The 18,613-nt window shown below is 34.1% G+C and overlaps 1 protein-coding gene across 2 annotated transcripts; it reads left to right on the top strand.

The window, feature by feature from the left end:
• The first annotated feature begins 2,943 nt into the window (after positions 1-2,943).
• Positions 2,944-12,425, top strand: LOC145587878 (ceramide synthase LOH2-like). 2 transcript variants are annotated; one of them, XM_081644542.1, is made up of 8 exons: positions 2,944-3,083; positions 3,541-3,607; positions 3,961-4,207; positions 5,772-5,986; positions 7,375-7,530; positions 10,940-11,125; positions 11,208-11,386; positions 12,044-12,425. In XM_081644542.1, exons 3-8 carry the CDS (start codon positions 4,091-4,093, stop codon positions 12,061-12,063), a joined length of 873 nt encoding a protein of 290 aa, XP_081500668.1. In that variant the 5' UTR covers positions 2,944-3,083; positions 3,541-3,607; positions 3,961-4,090; the 3' UTR covers positions 12,064-12,425. The 2 variants fall into 2 exon arrangements, with proteins under 2 accessions (XP_081500668.1, XP_081500669.1); XM_081644543.1 differs by lacking the exon at positions 3,541-3,607.
• The last annotated feature ends 6,188 nt before the right edge of the window (positions 12,426-18,613 follow it).

Here is an 18,613-nt window from a genome sequence, read left to right as displayed (position 1 = left end):
CATTTTAATCAAAGTACTAAACTTATGAGGAGGTGGAGCTGAAGTTTGAACGTGGAGGTTGTATTTTGAGTTTAGCTTAAATATGCCCCATTGACTGCGGGTTATGTGAGGTGAGGGGGGGAGCAGGCCTAGTGGGTTGTAGCGGGGGAACACGAGCATGCGACGAGGTGTATACAAGGTAAGAGTAGACAGTGGAGGGGCTGTGCACAGGAGATGGAGGCAGTGAGGTCCGCGGCAGGAGTGGCGTGGGTAGGTGATACGGAATAATAATGGAAAATTTTACCTATCTTGGAACTTTCGATCTTTAGTAGTTTAATTGTTATTTTAGATTTTGCTTACGAGTTTTTACCTCTCACTTGAAAGGGTTTTTCTTGTTTTAAGCGGTTAGGATTTATTTCCTTATTTTAATCTTGTTATTTATTTTGATAAGTTTTTGTGTTTAGGATTAAGTTTAGGAAATTTTATCTTTTAAATAGTTCTATTTTTATTAGAAGTGTGATTAGGAATTTGGCTAGTTGATTTATCTAGGACTTCTAATATAATTAGAAATCTTAATACTTATTTGTAGCCTATATAATGGCATTTAGGCTCTTAATAAAAATCAGTTTTGTCAATTTGAAATTTATAAAGTTTTACGTAAGCTTGTGCTTGTGTATTCTTGGCCTAGTTTAGGTTTAAAGCTTGTGTTGCTTAGCGTTTCTTGACCGAGACTCAAGATTCCAAACTTTTCAATTGCAATTGAAGGTTATATCTATTAAAATCCATATCAGTAGGCAAGTCATCAGCGGTGTCCTCTGCCTAGCAGGTTGATGATGGTGCCCAGTTTGGCTGCTAGGAGGGGTTGGGCCATTTTCAGAGTAAGGAAGAGCAGTGGGCTGTTGAGGAGGTTTGGGCTTCATGAGGAAATGGGTAACCAGGGGTTTTGTATCATCGATCATAGCCCAAAAATTGAAATTTTTCAACACACAATTGGTCAAGCTCTTATAAGGAAAAGTGTGTTCATCAAAATTGACCTGTTTAGACTAATTTTATTACTCCATAGATGATAAAAGACTCACACTAATTTTTTGTGAATCACTAATATTACAGATATTATGGTTGTAAAAAAAAAGAGACATTATGGTTGTTTTATTAATAAAAAAAAAGGTTAAAGGTCACTATATTAAAATAAATGTTAATATATTAAAATAAAAGTCCTTGTGCTATTATAAAGACCGTAAAATGTTAATTTTTTTTCAATGATTTTTTTTAAATATATTGGTCAATAGGAATATTAAAGGTTACCATATTAAAATTAGGGTCACTACGTTCAACATAACGTCGTATTTCAGGTTTACAATGATATTAAAGGTCAAACAAGTTATAATAAAGGTTACTATGTTAAAAATAGGGTCACTATGCTCAATGTAACATCATTTGCTTGCATATTTATGAAGCTCAGGTTCACAAAAATATTATTGTGAATCAAGGCCACGCAAGTTTTTTCCTGCTTTGAAGGATAGCCCAAGAAGACACACAGTGTGGAACGTGGAGCTAGTTTGTGCGGAGCGGTAGAGTATAGATTAGAGAAACAAAAACACCTAAAAACCCGTACATACATGATGGTTGTTTTTGAAACAAGGCATGTATGAGGGTTATCATATTGAGAGCTTTTGTTAGCAAAATATTTAAGAGGTAAATTATGGTCTCAAAGCATAAACCCAAAATTCGAGTGGAAGTGAGGTAAGTTATGTTTGACATTGTTTATAGTTGCGATCATGCGCTCGACCATGATTATTTCGAAAAGAATTTTGTCTCTCAAATTGAGTTTGCAAATATTAACAAAAAATTACGAAAGTTGGAAAAACTTGAGATTTAAATGCAAGAGGTATAGTCCACACAAAATGAGTAAAATCATTAACAAGAACCAAATAATATTTACTACCATTAGAGCCCCTAATAGGATATGTCCATAAATCGGCATGATTAATATCAAAAGCACAAGTGTTTGACTTGTAGCAGTGTAAAAAGGTTGTCTAACATATTTCTCTAATTAACAAATTTGTAGAAGGTGGAGGAAAGCTCCTTATTACAATAAATGAAATTGTTGCTCCTTAGATAACTTAAAGAACTAGCGTATAAACTTCATTTTGATAAATTAAAAGTAGTTGTATAAAAAGCTTCACAGTTTACCCTATTCCTTCAAAAAAAAAAAAAAAAAATTCATATCTAAATTATTCTTATTTTGATATACATCATCACACTATTAACTTTACACACATCTTTAATTGATTCAGGCATCTATTATTATTATGAAATTTGAAATATATGAGATTGATTAATTTATAATTATTATAATCTTTACATCATGTATACAAGTAATTATAATGCTCTTTGCATTAATGATGATTGATGAAACAATATCTTAGTTATATTCATGCATTACACGGGACGTAAACATCTATCTATACTATATATTAAAAGGCGTTCTTAAAAACGTCGATGTGCCACGCAGTCCCTTTTGTTGCGCTACGTCATCTTCCCAACATCTCATGACGCCACATAAAAATGTAAGGATAAGGAGAATCGAACCCTCAACCTTTTATAACAAGAGTATCTATTTCACCATCTAAGCCAATTATCAAGTGTGTTATTAATTTGTAAAAAAAAACTCATATAAGTGCAAACCACAAGGTTCTATTAAAAAAAATATATAATTACAAAAAACTCAAGTTTAGTTTGACAATGATAATTACAATTTTAAAAAGTCTTTTAAAAAATCAATTGATTGCACGTCTACAACAGTAGCAACCCGGGACAACGCCCGGGCTACTCACTAGTTTGACATTATATACCGTATTATACATTATCATTAATCCTGTATTCTCCCTTACGAAAAAAAACAATTAAAAAAATATTCCTCTTATGTTTACATTTTGTTTTGTTTTATGTTTTATGTTTTTTTTTTTACCTCTTTGAAGCCTTTCTCACGTTAGCGCTGGATCGCTGCACCCCTCTCTCTCTCTCCTCCATTGAAGCGTACTCTGAATCCTCCATTGAAGCACCTTCCGAGCTTTCTCTCCTCCATTGAAGCAGCTTCTAAGGTAACAAGTTTTCACATTAATCATCGGATTTCATTTTCACAATCTAGTGTTAGTCGTTAATGTTATTGTCATTAATAGTTAATTTAGGGTTCTTGGGTTCTGCTTAGGTAGATTATTGAACTATTTGTTATAATTACTGATGTACTTAAGTTTTGAATGATTATTATGACGATCGATTTTGTTGCTAAGGAATTTGCAGTTCATTTTCTTAAGCGAGAAGAATTTGACGTGATTAATGTTGCAAATCGTTTTTCATTCAATTATATGTGTGATGAAATGTAAATGTATGTCAATTTTCTCGATTGTTTGATTTAAAAGTTCAATGATAATGTGATTGATGGGTTAGAAAAGGAAACTGCTGGATTAAATGGTTAAAATCTTGGATTTTTGATGGATATAGATTAGTTTTTGCTGTTAGGGTTTTTGGAGAACTAAGGGATTGTGCTGATTTTTGTAGGGGTATAATGTGCTGAGTTGTTTAAGCGAACGACAATGGCATTTTGATTTACATCTTTCTTGGAAGTGTAAGTGTCCCTCCAGAAGCATTTTGAAACAGTAAATTCTCTTTTAAATCTAGTATTATACTTCGTATCACTTGTTTCGTTTTAGCAATCTTATAGTGATATCTTGATACTGGGGTTGACAAATTTGAATATGAAATATTAGTTAATATAATCATTGAACTGAGGATCTGATAAGCTTGGGTGTGTAAATAAAATGTGTGCTTTTTAGATATATTTTGGAATCTGAGCAATGGCAATCTTAACAATAGGTTGTAATTTTGAATTCAACTACTTACTATTGACATTTTCAACAATTTTGTTTTTTCTCCACCCTTCTGAAATTTGTGGATACGCCCTTGGCATTTTTCTTTCAGGTAGCAAAGACTGATTGGATCTTCAAATGTATAAATGTCGTACATGATGTGATAGAATGCTAATAGCATTCATTTGATTACTTTGGTTGACTTGTGAGAGTGATAACATTTCAAAGCTTCTGATTCTTCCATGGAACCTTTCTTGAAATCCAGTGGTATTCCAGAGGCATGGCATATCATTGTAGCAATATATTTCTCTGTTTTCTTCGTTGGTGCTAGATTCTTCTTTGACAAATTCATTTTCCGGGTAAGTATCTCTCAGTTTCCTTTCTATTATTCCATTGAATACACCTCTGCATTTTTCTTTCTTATGCCGTTACTTAATTGCTTTCTTTCTTAGTACTAATTTTAAGATGGGTGATGCATTTTCTCTTATAATTATTTATGTAACTCATTAATTTCAGTATCTTATTTGTTAAGCGCAACATTGTTCTGTCTGTAAGACTGAAATTAAACATCTGCAGAGTATGCTTATTGCTCTGTAGTTGTTTGCTTTGACTTAGAATGAGCTGGAATGTTATGCTTTGACTTAGAATGCCCTTGTAATATCAGTAGTTGCCTATATTACCACTCAGAGGTGTGACTTACCTCACTGAGGTTACATGAAATTAATCATGAATTTCATAATGAAGACCTGTTAGGAAATGTTGGAGTCTCCAACATGCTTGTAATTTTAGGAGATGTGGTGCAGATCCTTTTTAGCCATAGAAATCCATCAGAAAATTTTCTTACTGTATAACAAATTGACTGTCAACTGAATGGTCATGTTTTGATGTTTGGCTACCTATTATTCCACGTTTTTTATTGATTCAACTTCTAATATAAATTGCGTGGGATGTACTAAGATAACCGAGTCTACCACCTCAATAGGGACCTAAGATAACAGGTATATATTCTTGATGCTCTGTGGTACATATGAGATGTTTATGGTTGTAGATATAGTATCAGATTATCAACTAGGAAGAGACCTAGGCATTTGTAATTATTACTGTATGAGTTATGAGTTCTCTTTGACCAGCTTGAAGTATGTAGCATTTAGCAGTTTTTGCGGTAGAAGCCATGTCTTGTAATGAATTAATGATAGTGTGATCGAATCTCTTCAGTACATAGTATAGGAGAGTATAGGTGGTGAAATTTTATCGAGTACAAATGAACAAAAAAAAGGTAGTGGGTTTTTTTTTTCACTTATTGTTTTTCATTACTGGGGACCATAATGTTTTAAAAGAGTATCAGAATAAGACGAAAGGATTTACATTAAGTGGACTCATCCCAAAGGAGTAATGAGAAGTGTTTTGTGACAGATATTTAACAAAAGAAAGAGAACATGAGAGTAGAGAAAACTTTGTATAAATTGTATTAAATCTTTTAGGTATGTGCTAATTACTCTGCCCATGTCTGACATTATTACTTATTGAATGAGATTCAATCTTCAAATTTGATTTCCATTGGCCCACCCATTCCAGATTTCTAAACAATACGTGAGGAAATTCTTTTCACGTAACAGCAAGGAAAAACTTTGTTTGATTATAGCAATAAAAAAAAAATGGTTTGATTGGTTGCTTAGAATTAATAGATGTAAAAGGTAAAAGGAATAATAATAAAATCTAAAGCTTCCTTGTGTGGTGTAAAGTACTTCAATCTTCATTTTCTCAGCCTAAATAAGAATCTTCAAGCTATTTGATTCATGTCGTCTTAATATCTTTGACTATTCTGGGATTGCAATGATAGGTATTTCAATTCAACTAAAGAGTGTTTGACATCATTTTGTAACTTTTTTTTTCTTTATTTTATTTTATTTATATTTATTTTAGAGGCTATCCATATGGTTATTGAGTTTGAGTAAGAGAGCTGCTCCATTGAAGTTTGATGAGGCTACCAAAGCAAAAATCGCAAAGTGCTCTGAGTCATTATGGAAGCTGACTTACTATGCCACAATTGAGGCATCAATTCTTTGCATTATCTATTATGAACCATGGTTCAGAGATTCGAAGGAGTATTTCAAAGATTGGCCAAATCAAGAGCTTAAGTGAGTATATACTTTTTATTGAGTAGTGACCTATATCTGCTTTGATATACTTGCATTTAAAAGTTGTATAATAAGTGGATAATGTCTTCTTTACGGTTTATATTATTTCTTTTCACATTACTAAGACAAATTCATGAGAAGTTTGTATCTGAGGCTACTAGTGTATTATGATATTGACTGTGACTGTGACTGTGACTCCCATTTGCCAACTTGAAGAGTATAAAACTTTGTGAATATGTGATATCTAGGATTTAATCTCTTTTTTTCTCCATCTTTTGAGACAAGGCAACACAATGTTTTTATCGCTCATGATATAAGCTTTGACGAGAAGAGGGCATATTTGTTGTGTGTATATCTTTTCCTATTATTTTAGTGGATTAGTTGAAAAAACATGTTTTCATATTTGACAATATCATTTTGGATCGAATAATAGGTAGAACACGTATACTCTTATTGCACAGGATCAAGACCTTGAGCTTGCTAGCTATGCCTTGGGAAATTTATTCTATTCTGAAGTGGCTGCTGTGTCTTTTTCTGGGTAAAATTTCCTTAGTAATGTTTTAAAGTTACATAGCTATGTTATACAGATTAGTGTTGAAGTAGTTCTTGAGTATTACAGTTTTGGTATCTTACTACATTTGTCCACTTAGTGGGGGAATAATTCTTGGAAAAGGGACCCGTACTCAGTTACCTGACCCATATCTGAACAGAACCTGAGGCTGCATTAACCAAAGCAAAGATGATCCAAAAATTAATATGCCTAATATTGATTAATATCATTATAAGCTAATTGCCGATAAACTTGAATATGATCTGCCCCGAACATGCCTAAGCCCATCCGAAACTAAATTGAACAATTCATCAGCTGAATATTACTGATCAAATCCAATCATAACAACTCGATTCTCACCTCTACCAGCAACAAGTGTCTTTTGTTGGGATGTTGGTAGTTACTTTATGAGGCATTTTTGTCCTAAATAGTTCAATATTCATGAATAATAAAGTTTGCTCCTATGATACTGCCTTGTACTTGACAATACTCCGATGTAAATTAAATTTGGCCCATCTCTTGTGATACAATTCTTTTTGTTCAGGGTGACATTGTCTGTTTGTTATACTTAAAATCTTAAGGAATGAGAATCAGTATTTTGGGGTTATTTATTTGCAGTATCAATAAAATGCTTGGAATTTGATTGATGCATGTATGTGTTGGCTTGCACTTTTATAAGGGCATGCTTTGACACGAGGGTTTGATTGCATAGATGGATCAAGTTGCTCTAGGCTTTGGGGTCTTTGTGTGATTCTTATTATCATTTTGATGCAATTCGCATGATTTATCCCACTCTTATAAATTTGGTTGGCTCACTTGGCTTTATTGTTTGCTCCAGGATTTCTTTGAAACTATTCTATATGTGCCAATGCGGCTTCTACATCTATAGCATTGCTGCCCTTCTTACATGGGAAACTCGAAGGAAGGATTTTGCAGTAATGATGTCTCATCATATAATCACTGTTCTTCTTATAAGCTGCTCATATATGACAAGGTATTGACTCAAATATTTTTCACTAATATTGTTTAATGCTATATTATATTTAGATGTATCCTTTTTTACAGATGTGATGGTTCAATCGTAGCTTATTTGAGAAGCATAATATCTTTTTGGAGAATCATTTTAAAAAATGCAGTTCTGCACATCCTTGTACTTACCTTTTTTGGAAAGATTCAGGAATGCGAAAAAAAAAATTCTGGATAAAGAAGCTACTTGATCTCGTTGATTGTCTTTACCGTGAGGATAGTTTTGTTAAATATGTGTCCATGCTAGTGTCATTGGATTTTGCATCTCAGTTTGGCCATTACAAGTCTCTTAAATTTTCTCTCGATCTATGTGTTTGTGTGTGTGTGTGTGAGAGAGAGAGAGAGAGAGAGAGAGATAGAGTATGAATGTGTGTGTGTATGTGTGTGTGTGTGTGTGTGTGTGTGTGTGTGTGTGGGAGGGCTTTAAAAACAAAATAGTTGATTAGTGTGGTTATTAACTTTTTGCAATGAGGATTGCGAGTTGATCTCGAGTCATCTTCTGGTGTGTAGGAAGGGCTTTTAGGCACAACTGAGCTAGTGAAAAGGATTTTGAGTGTGATTAAGTTTTAACTAGATATTTGGAATTGGCATTAATTATTTGAAGTGAAGATGTACTGAAAGGTTGCTAATTCTGGTATTTCATGTGATTTATACTATAGGTAAAAACCCCTCCTCTAGAGTATTTTGGCCTTTTCGTGCCTGATTTTACCTAATTTTTTTGGGGTGTGGATTGGTTTCCATGCCTTTTTTGGGATAAGTGATGGTTTATTCTTGAAGTTGCCTCTTATGCCTTTTCTTCCACAACAAAGTCTTGGAAGGCATTTGGAAGATAAAATATTGATTAGATTGTTTACCTGAATTTTGGTGCTCAGGATTGAGGATGGTTTGGAGTCATTTTTCTGGTATGCAGGAAGGATGATAGCATAAGTTTAATGATGACTTTATGACAATAACATTGTTTTGAAGGTTTAGGTTTGTTAGGAAATTAATGTTCCGTATTCCCTCTTTTGATCGACTATCTTTTGGCACTTTGTGATTTTATATAAAAACATATTACTAGGATAATCCTTTAGGGGAGGTTTGTTTATGTTTAAGCCATCTAGAGAACTAGGTTTTCAACTATGTCTTTTGCATCTGTGCTTTGCTTGTATCACATGATTGGGCATCTCTCGGTATCAAGCCTATTCTTGGCACACATAATCTAGCTTTATTATGTCTTTTGGTGATAGTGTGGTTCACGACCATGTCAATTGAAGCTTTTTTCCCCCCAAGAGAGAGACGTATTATTGTTAAAGGATGGGTTTGTATATTTAGGTGGAGATATTTGGGTCTTCCGTAACCAAAGGCAGGCTCTGTGGTGTTACTAGTGCCTTTCTCGATACAAACTCTAAGAGCTTTCAGTTGATATTTGATCAGAAAGCATTTAATACTCTTCACTTCTAGTCTGTTTTCGTCTATATTGCACACGCCATTAATTTAATTGTACTTTTTCTCTCTTGGATTATCTCTTTTTATTGTTTGACTTCCTGCAACTAGTAAGTTGCTTATGTTGCAATCTGAGGTGGACCATAGTGGATAAGAATGATGAAGTAAAATTGCATGAAAAGGCGAGAATATGCAAGAAAATCTTGTACCTGCCATGTGCTGTAGTGACTTGCCTTTTCTTATTTTTGTGGATAGGTAGTTTGGGGGTCTGATCATTGCTATAGTACTTGTATTTATTAAATTTTAAGGTTATTACCTAACAAAAGGAAGAAAAGTGTTTGATTCAGTGTTGATGTATACAAAAGGTTGTCTTAGCTCAAGCACTTGGGTTGGTAAGATATAATCTAGAACGAGGGGAAGATTATAGGGGAAAACTCAGAGGCTATCAGTTATTATCTTCAATATTGTATGTTTCTTTTGAGCTATCATCCTATTCTTTTCTTGAAATCGATCAAATAATATCTCTGGGAAAATGCACATGGACTGGGAGTGGTTTCCACTGGGTATCATGTCATTACATAGACAGAAGTAGGAGCATCATTGTATAGTTATTTGTTGCATTAGATTTGTTGGTATAGCATTATATGCTTCATTTACTGTAGGTTAGCTTGAGTAAAAAGGACATATTTGATATGCATACCTTAGATTGTGGTTAAAGAAATCTTAAAAGGATCTGTTGATACTGCTTATACCATTTATGTGTACCTTCCTTGTTAGGTGCCTATATCTTAAGATGCCCCACAACTAATACTCAGTTTTACCTTGTGAAAAACATGATACCTAGTTTTGGAAGGAGTTGATGGTAATGGGTCTTGGATCCGGGTCTTAGTTTTGGGATCAAACAAAGGATACTCAGTGTTTTCTTATGAAACACACGAACTCCAAGTCTCAAGGTGGTGCCACCAATGCTCCAGTTAGTACCTGTAGGAGTTTGTAGTTAAGTAATGTGTTGGGGGTAGAGAGATTCTGAGTTTTTTTAACCTTGGTTCTTAGGGTATTAGGGTAAGTGAAGCTGATGGGCCTTGACCTTTAGGCTTGTACTCTCGTGGACCCTCAATAGAACAGGTCAATAACAGTAACTATGTGAGGGAGGTAATGAGACAATAAACACCCAAGCACTGATCTTGGAGTCATTTATATTGATTCTGTTGCCTGTCATCAGTCTCACCAGGAGTATATCTGATATTGTAACTTGTAAGAGTTGTAACTTACTACTTGTGCTCCCCGGAGGCCCAGAGATATATATCTTTCCTTCTTAATGCTGCAATTTAGTAACACACAGCATTTGCTGTTTATTATTAGGCCATTATGTTCACATATGTCTCTATGTAGTGCTCAAGCTGCATCTCGAGTCTCTGATTCATGTCTTAGAATTACTCATTCAAGATGAGAGTTGGTTACTGATGTTGTTAGCTCAAGTTTTACCATTTAATATCCCGGTAAAAGAGAATTTAAATTCCATTTTGTGTCAGTGTTTTATAGTACTTGGCTGCTTTCTATCCAAGTGGCATTGCTGAGTTTAATAGTTTCTTTTAAAGTCTTAGCTTTGTCTTTAGCTCTAGGCTCCTAATTCTGGCATCCTTTTATGAAATTGTAGTGTTCAAAGTTTATTAGAGGGTACCCAAGATATTAATTTCTGCACTCTTAGGAAATTTGAGTGGTAAAAACCTATCTCCAATTATGATTCCTTGTCCATGGCAGAGTCCTCTTCAAAGGCAGGCGTTGCTTCTAGTTTGTCCTTACCATTGATTACTTAATTGTAATTATGGCATCTAAAGTAAACTGTTGGTCCATAAAACTGCTATATTTGGATGGAATCTGTCAACTTAGTGTTTGAAATAGTAGTATACCAACAATTTCCTGAAGGTAGTAGATTTTTGTTTATTGTGCAGCTTTTTCAGGATTGGGTCAATTATCTTAGTTCTGCATGATGCAAGTGATGTTTTCATGGAAGCTGCTAAAATTTCCAAATATTCTGACAAAGAGCTTGCAGCAAGCGTGTTCTTTGGTTTATTCGCTCTGTCATGGCTTATGTTACGGCTAATATTCTTTCCTTTCTGGGCAATAAGAGCTACAAGGTCTGTTCCTTTGTCAATTTCCCTGATCTCAGTGTCTTGGTAAATATTGTCATTTTGTTAACTTGTTGTCTGATCTTTTCAGCATTGATCTCTGTACGGTCTTGAACCTTTCGGAGCCCTTTGATAAAGTTCGGTACTATGGCTACAATACCATGTTGATTATGCTGCTTATTTTCCATGTGTACTGGTGGATACTCATATGTTCCATGATAATGCGGCAGCTGAAAAATAAAGGAAAAGTTGGGGAAGATATAAGATCTGGTAACCCTCTCTTTCTCCTCTATCCCTTAAGCAATTTATATTATGGACCCCAGAGCTGAGTGCATTATGCTCTTGCTTATCAATATGCTGTTAATTGGGAACAAAAGAACTATTAAAGTTGTAGTCTGAAATGATTACATTGTAGTAGCGATGGTCATCAGTGCTGACTGTAACTTTATGCTTTCAATTTTTTTAGTTCTTAGCAACATATTTTTCAGGTGAACTTTACGTATTTTAATAGCTGTTCCACTTTCCATATGGATTGTAATTATATCAGTTGTTCCACTTTCCTTCTAGGGTAATCTTCTCCTCTATTAAAGACTTCTACTCCCTCATCTTTTGGTGGCCGTGACACTTCTTTCCTTTTCTTTTCCTCGATCGCATAGATCCAACTATTTAACCCAGTTTACCTATAATTTACCCTCAACTAACATGCAGAAACTTTGTAGAACAACAATTGATGAACAGAGGGAGTATTTTGTAGGGAAGTCCCCAATAAGTAGTTTCAGATGTGTATTATATTGAATGTTGCGTTACTGTTTATGGACATAATGTTTTCTAATAAAATTCTTTCACTTGTATGTTGCATCATATTTCTGGCGTACCTTTTAAATCATTGGTATGCTCGGTGTAACATGATCTCTTTTTTAACTGCAGATTCAGAGGATGATGAATAGGTGGAAAATTTTGGTTTTCAGTTAATCCAATTTAGATCTTGAAATTTCAGCATACAGAGCATTTGGAAAAATGTAGGACATCTCAGATTGCTCTTGAATCGGCTCCCAGCTTGGATATGGTATGAGATGAAGTGCTTCCATTGGATTAAAAGTTTTGCTGTATAAATAGCATGTTGTATGATTGTTATCTCAAGCGTCACATCCTTTATTCAGAATTAGAAACCATATATTGTAAAGTGCAGCGATTCATTTTCCATTATAACTGCCTCTGTACTCGGTAGCTGGTTAAGGTGCAGTTAGAGCTACATACTGTCAGATAGTATGTGATTAATGAAAAATTTGAATGGTTTCGTTCATGAAAACTCATTAATCCTGGACAAGTTTTTGCCTTTTTGTAGTTGGTATTACAAGTATCAACAATTCAACATCGAAGATATCATACTAATTGCTTGCTGGATTGGGATTTTCTCCTTCGTATCAACCTTATCTGTTTTGCTGGGGTTCTGGTTATGTGGCTTGACTTTTTAGCTATATACGAAGCATATTGATGTCACCTGGACTACAATATCTCTAATAAAACGCCAGCTTATATGGTTTGTATGTTTGAGCACATAATGCCAGAATGTAAGGAACTTTCAATCCGGAACCACTGAATTTGACCACAGCAGATTTGGTTCAATAATGATAATACGGGCTTCCAAATTTGCTTATTTGAACCTTTCATGGCTAGTTTCTTCTTTATACTATGGGAAGCTGTACTGTACTCACTAGCTACTTAGCTTAGTAGCTACTGAGTCGGATATTGATATCATCAGAGAGCTAGCAATGGAAGCGGTCCAGGGAGAAGAGATTTCTTCAGCTAGAACAAATGATTTGAAATTTAGGAATAGGTCAGCTTATCTTAATTAATGTTATCAAAGAAGACAACCAGCTTAACGGCTCCTTTACCTGCTGACGACTTCATGTAAACAACCCTTTTGTCTTCGAGCCTTTTGTCGATTTAAGCAAATGTAGAGCCTGATGAACTAGAAGAGTAGAAAATTTCACAGTAAAACGCCGATTAGATGATAGAGCATATTATTAACTGAGCAATGTTACAACCCCAATCAAAACCTTATAACTTGAGCTGCTTATCAAATGTGTTGTACGTGTTGTGTCAACTTTGTATAATTGTATACAATGGGGTGAGCATGGGATGAGTACCCGTACTGTTAGTACTAATGACTCGGGTACTCGATATCCAATATCACTAAAAGTGATATCCATAAACCGAACCGATAAGTTTGGGTACCCGGATTTCGGGTCCCCGGATTTTCGGATCGGTTATCGGGTCCCCAATAAGATATCCAATAATGATAATTAAACTTAATAATGTAGTTGTTATGATATCATTTAACACTAATTAACAACAATACCCTTGGATAATAATATTATTAATCATTGATATTATAAAGTGATTATGAAGTAAAGTAAGAGTTTAGATTTAAAAAAAAAAAAAAGATTTAAGTATGAAAAAAAAAACAATAAAATAAAATGCTCATTGGATCAGATCGGGTAATCGTTAATTTTAAAATGATACCCAATTACCATACCCGATAACGAATTATCGGAACAGGTACCCAAAAGGTTATGGTTATCGGATCGGGTACCCTAATTTTCAAAACGATTACGGATCGGATTTTTGATTTTTCGAATAGTTTTGCTCTGCCCTACGTATTCATGACCCTTAATAAACATACATATCATTATGGTTCAATGTAGAAAATAAAAGTGAAAACATAACTAAATCTAATTTTAATTGAATAGTTATCCATTCATCAACTTTTACTTGAAAATAGAAGCACACGAAGTATTGGGTGCGGCTTGTTTCCTCAGTCGAGAAGGTATCATCGTCATCTTCTTGCGATGAAGAACAAGTTTCCACTCGATGACAAGTTGTTGGTGGTTACGGCGAAAGAGAGGAGCGAGGTCATCCATGGCGGAAGAGAGAGAAAGTTTATTTGCTTGAGATTCTCGGATCTTTTGAAAAATGCCCAAAAACTCGAATTGGGGCTTTCTTATGTGATGTATAATTGTTGAAATTGATTGATTGTCCCATATGAATGTATGTTGCATTGTGAGCCTTTTGATAACATATGCATGTATTTTGGTTGAGAAATGAGCAAGTTATGTTATACCCATGACCTTTAGTACGAGATTTTCAATGGAGGTTCCGCCATTGTTATACATATCATTAAACAAATTATACATATCATCAAACAAGTTATACATATCCTCCATCAGATAATTTATATACTCCAATAATTTATACATAGCCTCTATTGGTTAGATGATATCCTCTATTGGCTATATGATATCATAGTTGGATGATATTCTCTATGGGCTATGATATCATTTATGATTGTGTCTATGATATCCTTTATTGGCTGGATGATATCCTCCATTTGCTATATGATATATCATGGCTGTATGATATCCTCTATTAGTTATATGATATCCATGATATCATATAGCTAATAGAGGATATCATCCAACCAATAAAAAAAATCATCCAGGTGGTAGAAATATCATCCAGCCAATAAAGGATATCATATCTCTAATAAAGGATATCATCCAGTCGATAAAGGATTTCATCCAGTCAATAGAGGATATCATCCAATTAATAGACAATATCATCCCGCCAATTAAGAATATCAAAAATCCGCATTTCGTCAGTCCAGATTCATCCAATACCTTCTCCATAGAAGCAAGATCTAACACTTCTAATAACTAAAGCTTCTTATCAATAGCTAACTGACACACCTAAAAAAAGCTCATGCCAATAAATGAGATTTTTTTTTTCCAACTCCTTTTGGTTTCAAAGTCGTTGATAGTTCTTTGGGATTGTTTATACACAAAAATATATAAAGGTGGATGACGTCTTGTGATGAAGAAATTCACAAATTGGTTTTATTTACTACAATTTTTTTTTTTTTTTTTTTTTTTTTTTTTTTATTTTTATAATTATTATTATAATAAATATATGTATCAAAACTATATGATAAAATTGGTGCATTGGGCCAGAATCTAGTTCCCCTTGAAAATTTATATAAAAATTAGTAAGATTGGTGCTATGTTGCTTGTAAATAATGAGGGTTATCAAGGGTGGATACCCCCTAATATTTGGACATTAATAATAGATGGGTGAAAGTGGAACTTTATCTTTTTTTTTTTTTAACAAAAGATACTATTAAAGAAAAACAGGATTACAACCTAAACAAACTAATACATGAACACAAAAACCTACACACACTAAGAACTATTGCAGAAAGATCGAAGATAACAAAATACTGAAAAGATCGTGCAGCAAACCATGAGTTGCGGAGCCCGGACAACCTAGAAGACCAAACCACATCCAAATAGTGGACCAAGAGAAGCCAAATGAACTCAAACAGTCGAGATGGACCAAGAGCGCAGAGCACGAACCTTGAAGAGAACCCGAACTGACATTGAAAGCTAAGTGAACTCGTAATGAAAATTGTTGGGAGATGGAAGAACCCGAAATATGTACCAAGTTGCTGAAGAACGAACCTATGACACCATACCACTCCTAGGGATCGAAATACATAACTGCATCTTAGGAGTCTCGGAACAAAACCTATAGAGTCATATACTTTAATGACTCTATGAGAAACCGTGCTTCCAAATGCAGGGTCTCCTCTTGCTACTTTACCAACAGAGAATGCAAGAAAATGGAGGACTTTGCTCAACCCAAACATTAAAGATGGGTAGCCTCCTTCAAGATATTGATTAACAACGATGACTGACCTTGTCATCACCCAAACTAACAACGGGATGATAGCAATTGCCTGAATGCCCATATCATCCCACGACCCAGCAACAAGACCGGCAAACCAAACTCTTCCCCCATAACCATACTTCTCCTGCAAACTCCATATGCAGGGAAAACCATCCAGGTGCACAACTAACTTCCCCTCTGGAGAATTGTATTAACTACCAGGGGAACACCTTTAAACCCCGACAAGGCTACAACTAGGACTACCCACCCAACGAAAAAAGGGTCGCTTAATCTTACTCGTATTTTTATACGTATTTTATTTAAAATAAGTATTTTGAGAAGTATTTAATTGAATTGAAATGTCTTATTTGAAGTATTTTAGTTATTTATTTTAATAGGTTTGGAAATATTTTTATAAAAGGAAAGTTTATTTTATTAATTATTTTAATTAAGTTGGGGTTTAATTTAGGAAAGTTTTATTTTAGTAAAGTTTTATTAGGGATGAGATTAGGAAAATTAAAAAGGAAAGTTTGGGGAGAAGGGTCTTAGAGAAGGGGTATAAATATTCCACATATGAGGCAAATCAAACTTTGCCCAGAGTGGAGAAAACCCAAGGTAAACTTCTCTCTCCTTTTTCCTTATTTTCTTTCTCCTTTTTCCCCTTCCCCTTTTCTTTTTTTTCGGCTGCCCTTCACCACCACCGGCAGCGGTGGCCGCCAGCAGCCAGGTGGCTGTCGGCTGCCAGGTTTTCCGAAAAAAAAAAAATTTAATCTTTGTATTAAAAACCAATTTAATCCTATATCTAAATATTAATTATGGGTTTTGTGATTTGATTTTTGATGTTTGATTATGAGTATTATGTTAATTAATTTTCAGATTATGCTTTTAATTAAAAAGCCCCAATTTTTGAAACCCTAGGTTCTTGATTTATAAATTATTGAAGGATTATGATATATAATGGTGTAAACCTTTGATCAAAGTGTTTTAAGACTTAAATTACAACAAGTTTTAATTTAAATATAGTGCTGGAATTTTTGGTAAAGCATTAAAAATCAAGTTTCTTTAAGGAATTTTAATTACCCATTAATTGGGATTAAATTATGATTTTTTAAATATAATTTCAGCTTATTTAAATAAATTATGAGGGGTTTTATAATAGTATATATTGCTGGAAATTTGTGTAGAGTGGATTTTAATACTCTTCTATAATTTTAAATTGTAGGAGACTTTGAAGTGAGCGATTTTTATTAATTGTGGCGATATTAAGATCGTATACAAGGTACGTTCGCGTATTAAGCATAATTATATTGATTTAGTAGCATGCTAAAGGTGTTTAATTGATTTCAAGTAGTATCATGCTAGGTTTGGATTAGAAATTATGATTTGGATGTTATTGGTGAATGGATTATGAGGCATGATTTATTTGTGATGGATTATTGATTGGAAAATAATAGTTGGAATATTATTTATGAACCACATATTTATTTATGGTATGATAGAGAGCATGTTTAATTAAATTAAATGTTTAATTTGGTTTGGAATATTAAAAAGGAATTTTATTATGGTTCATATAATTTTCATTGATGCTATAAGCATGAGGAAAGAGTTACATAAGTGTCTATGTACACGAGGAATTGTATGTTGGTGCCTTAGTGCACTTAAGGTTTTTTTAACACCGAGGGATAGGATTTGTGGCGCTTTATGCGTTTAAGGTGTCTTTGACACCGATGTAGAATTAAAAAGGGTTCAACATTAAATATTATATGATCACTAATTATTCAAGAATTAAATTGGTATATTGAATTATTTGATTAATTATTGTTGATTGAATGATTATGGTTTAAGGGTCATCACCAAGTTTAATAATCTGTAAATAACGTAAAGTGAAAGAGATTACGCACCAAAACTCTTGGAACGTATATACCTTGAATATGAACATATGGGAGGAGTTATAGGGTTTTATATTTAACCATAACTTCTACCGGAGTACAGGACGCTGTACATTCCTTTTATTATTATTATGCGCAGGAATTCCGCCACTTACGAGTGGTTTTTGATGCTGGCACGGTTAGCTCCCGTGTCAGTAACCTCAATTTATTTGGGGGAGGTTAGTGGGAAACCCGTTCGATGCGTAATCAACGCTAAATAAATTATTTTGTGTCTAGTGAGAACTTTTATTGAATGTTGTATGCTTGAAAAACAGGTGCAACAAGGTAAGTCGTGTGTTGATAGGGAATTGTATGCTAGTGTGTTAATTACGCTTATGTACTCAGCTTTGCTGATTGTGTGTTATTGGCCTTGTCTTTATCATGGCCCTATGATGACCCATTTTTAATGGAGAGTAGTGGAAATGGGTAGAGATAAGCTTCTCAGGTGATGAAGCATTTTCATGAATGGGCATGAGTGAAGAGCGAATCATGCTAGTTTCTATAAGTATATGATGTGTTATCGCTTTAATTAATTGTGATATTATTATTATGCATGACTAACGTAAAGGTTTTGAGTTCGGTTTGGTTTTTAATAAGGGGCCTATAAAGGTTCCAAGTTGTAAGTTGATTTTATATTACTTCGTTTGACTTTGGTTTGACTTTACTTTCGTTGATGGACTTTTCAAGTTGACTTGTTTTGGCTGGTTTTGAAATTAGTCTTCCGCTGTGTGTCTTTGATAGTTGCCTTAGCCGTTTTCACGGTGGCGGTAATATCTTAGATGTTCCTATTTAAAGTTCTAAACGGGGCAAAACATGTATTTTAAAAGAAAGGAATTTCTAGGGT

Source organism: Chenopodium album, chromosome 17 (genome assembly GCF_948465745.1).
Source record: "Chenopodium album chromosome 17, dcCheAlbu1.1, whole genome shotgun sequence".
Lineage (NCBI taxonomy): Eukaryota > Viridiplantae > Streptophyta > Magnoliopsida > Caryophyllales > Amaranthaceae > Chenopodium > Chenopodium album.
This window is presented reverse-complemented; position numbering and strand designations above follow the sequence as displayed.

Excerpts from the sequence above, each read along its gene's own strand:
- LOC145587878 (XM_081644543.1), top strand. The coding sequence starts at position 4,091 with ATGGAACCTTTCTTGAAATCCAGTGGTATTCCAGAGGCATGGCATATC. Across the intron at positions 4,208-5,771 it reads TTGACAAATTCATTTTCCGG|AGGCTATCCATATGGTTATT; the intron begins GTAAGTATCTCT and ends TATTTATTTTAG. Across the intron at positions 5,987-7,374 it reads TGGCCAAATCAAGAGCTTAA|GATTTCTTTGAAACTATTCT; the intron begins GTGAGTATATAC and ends TGTTTGCTCCAG.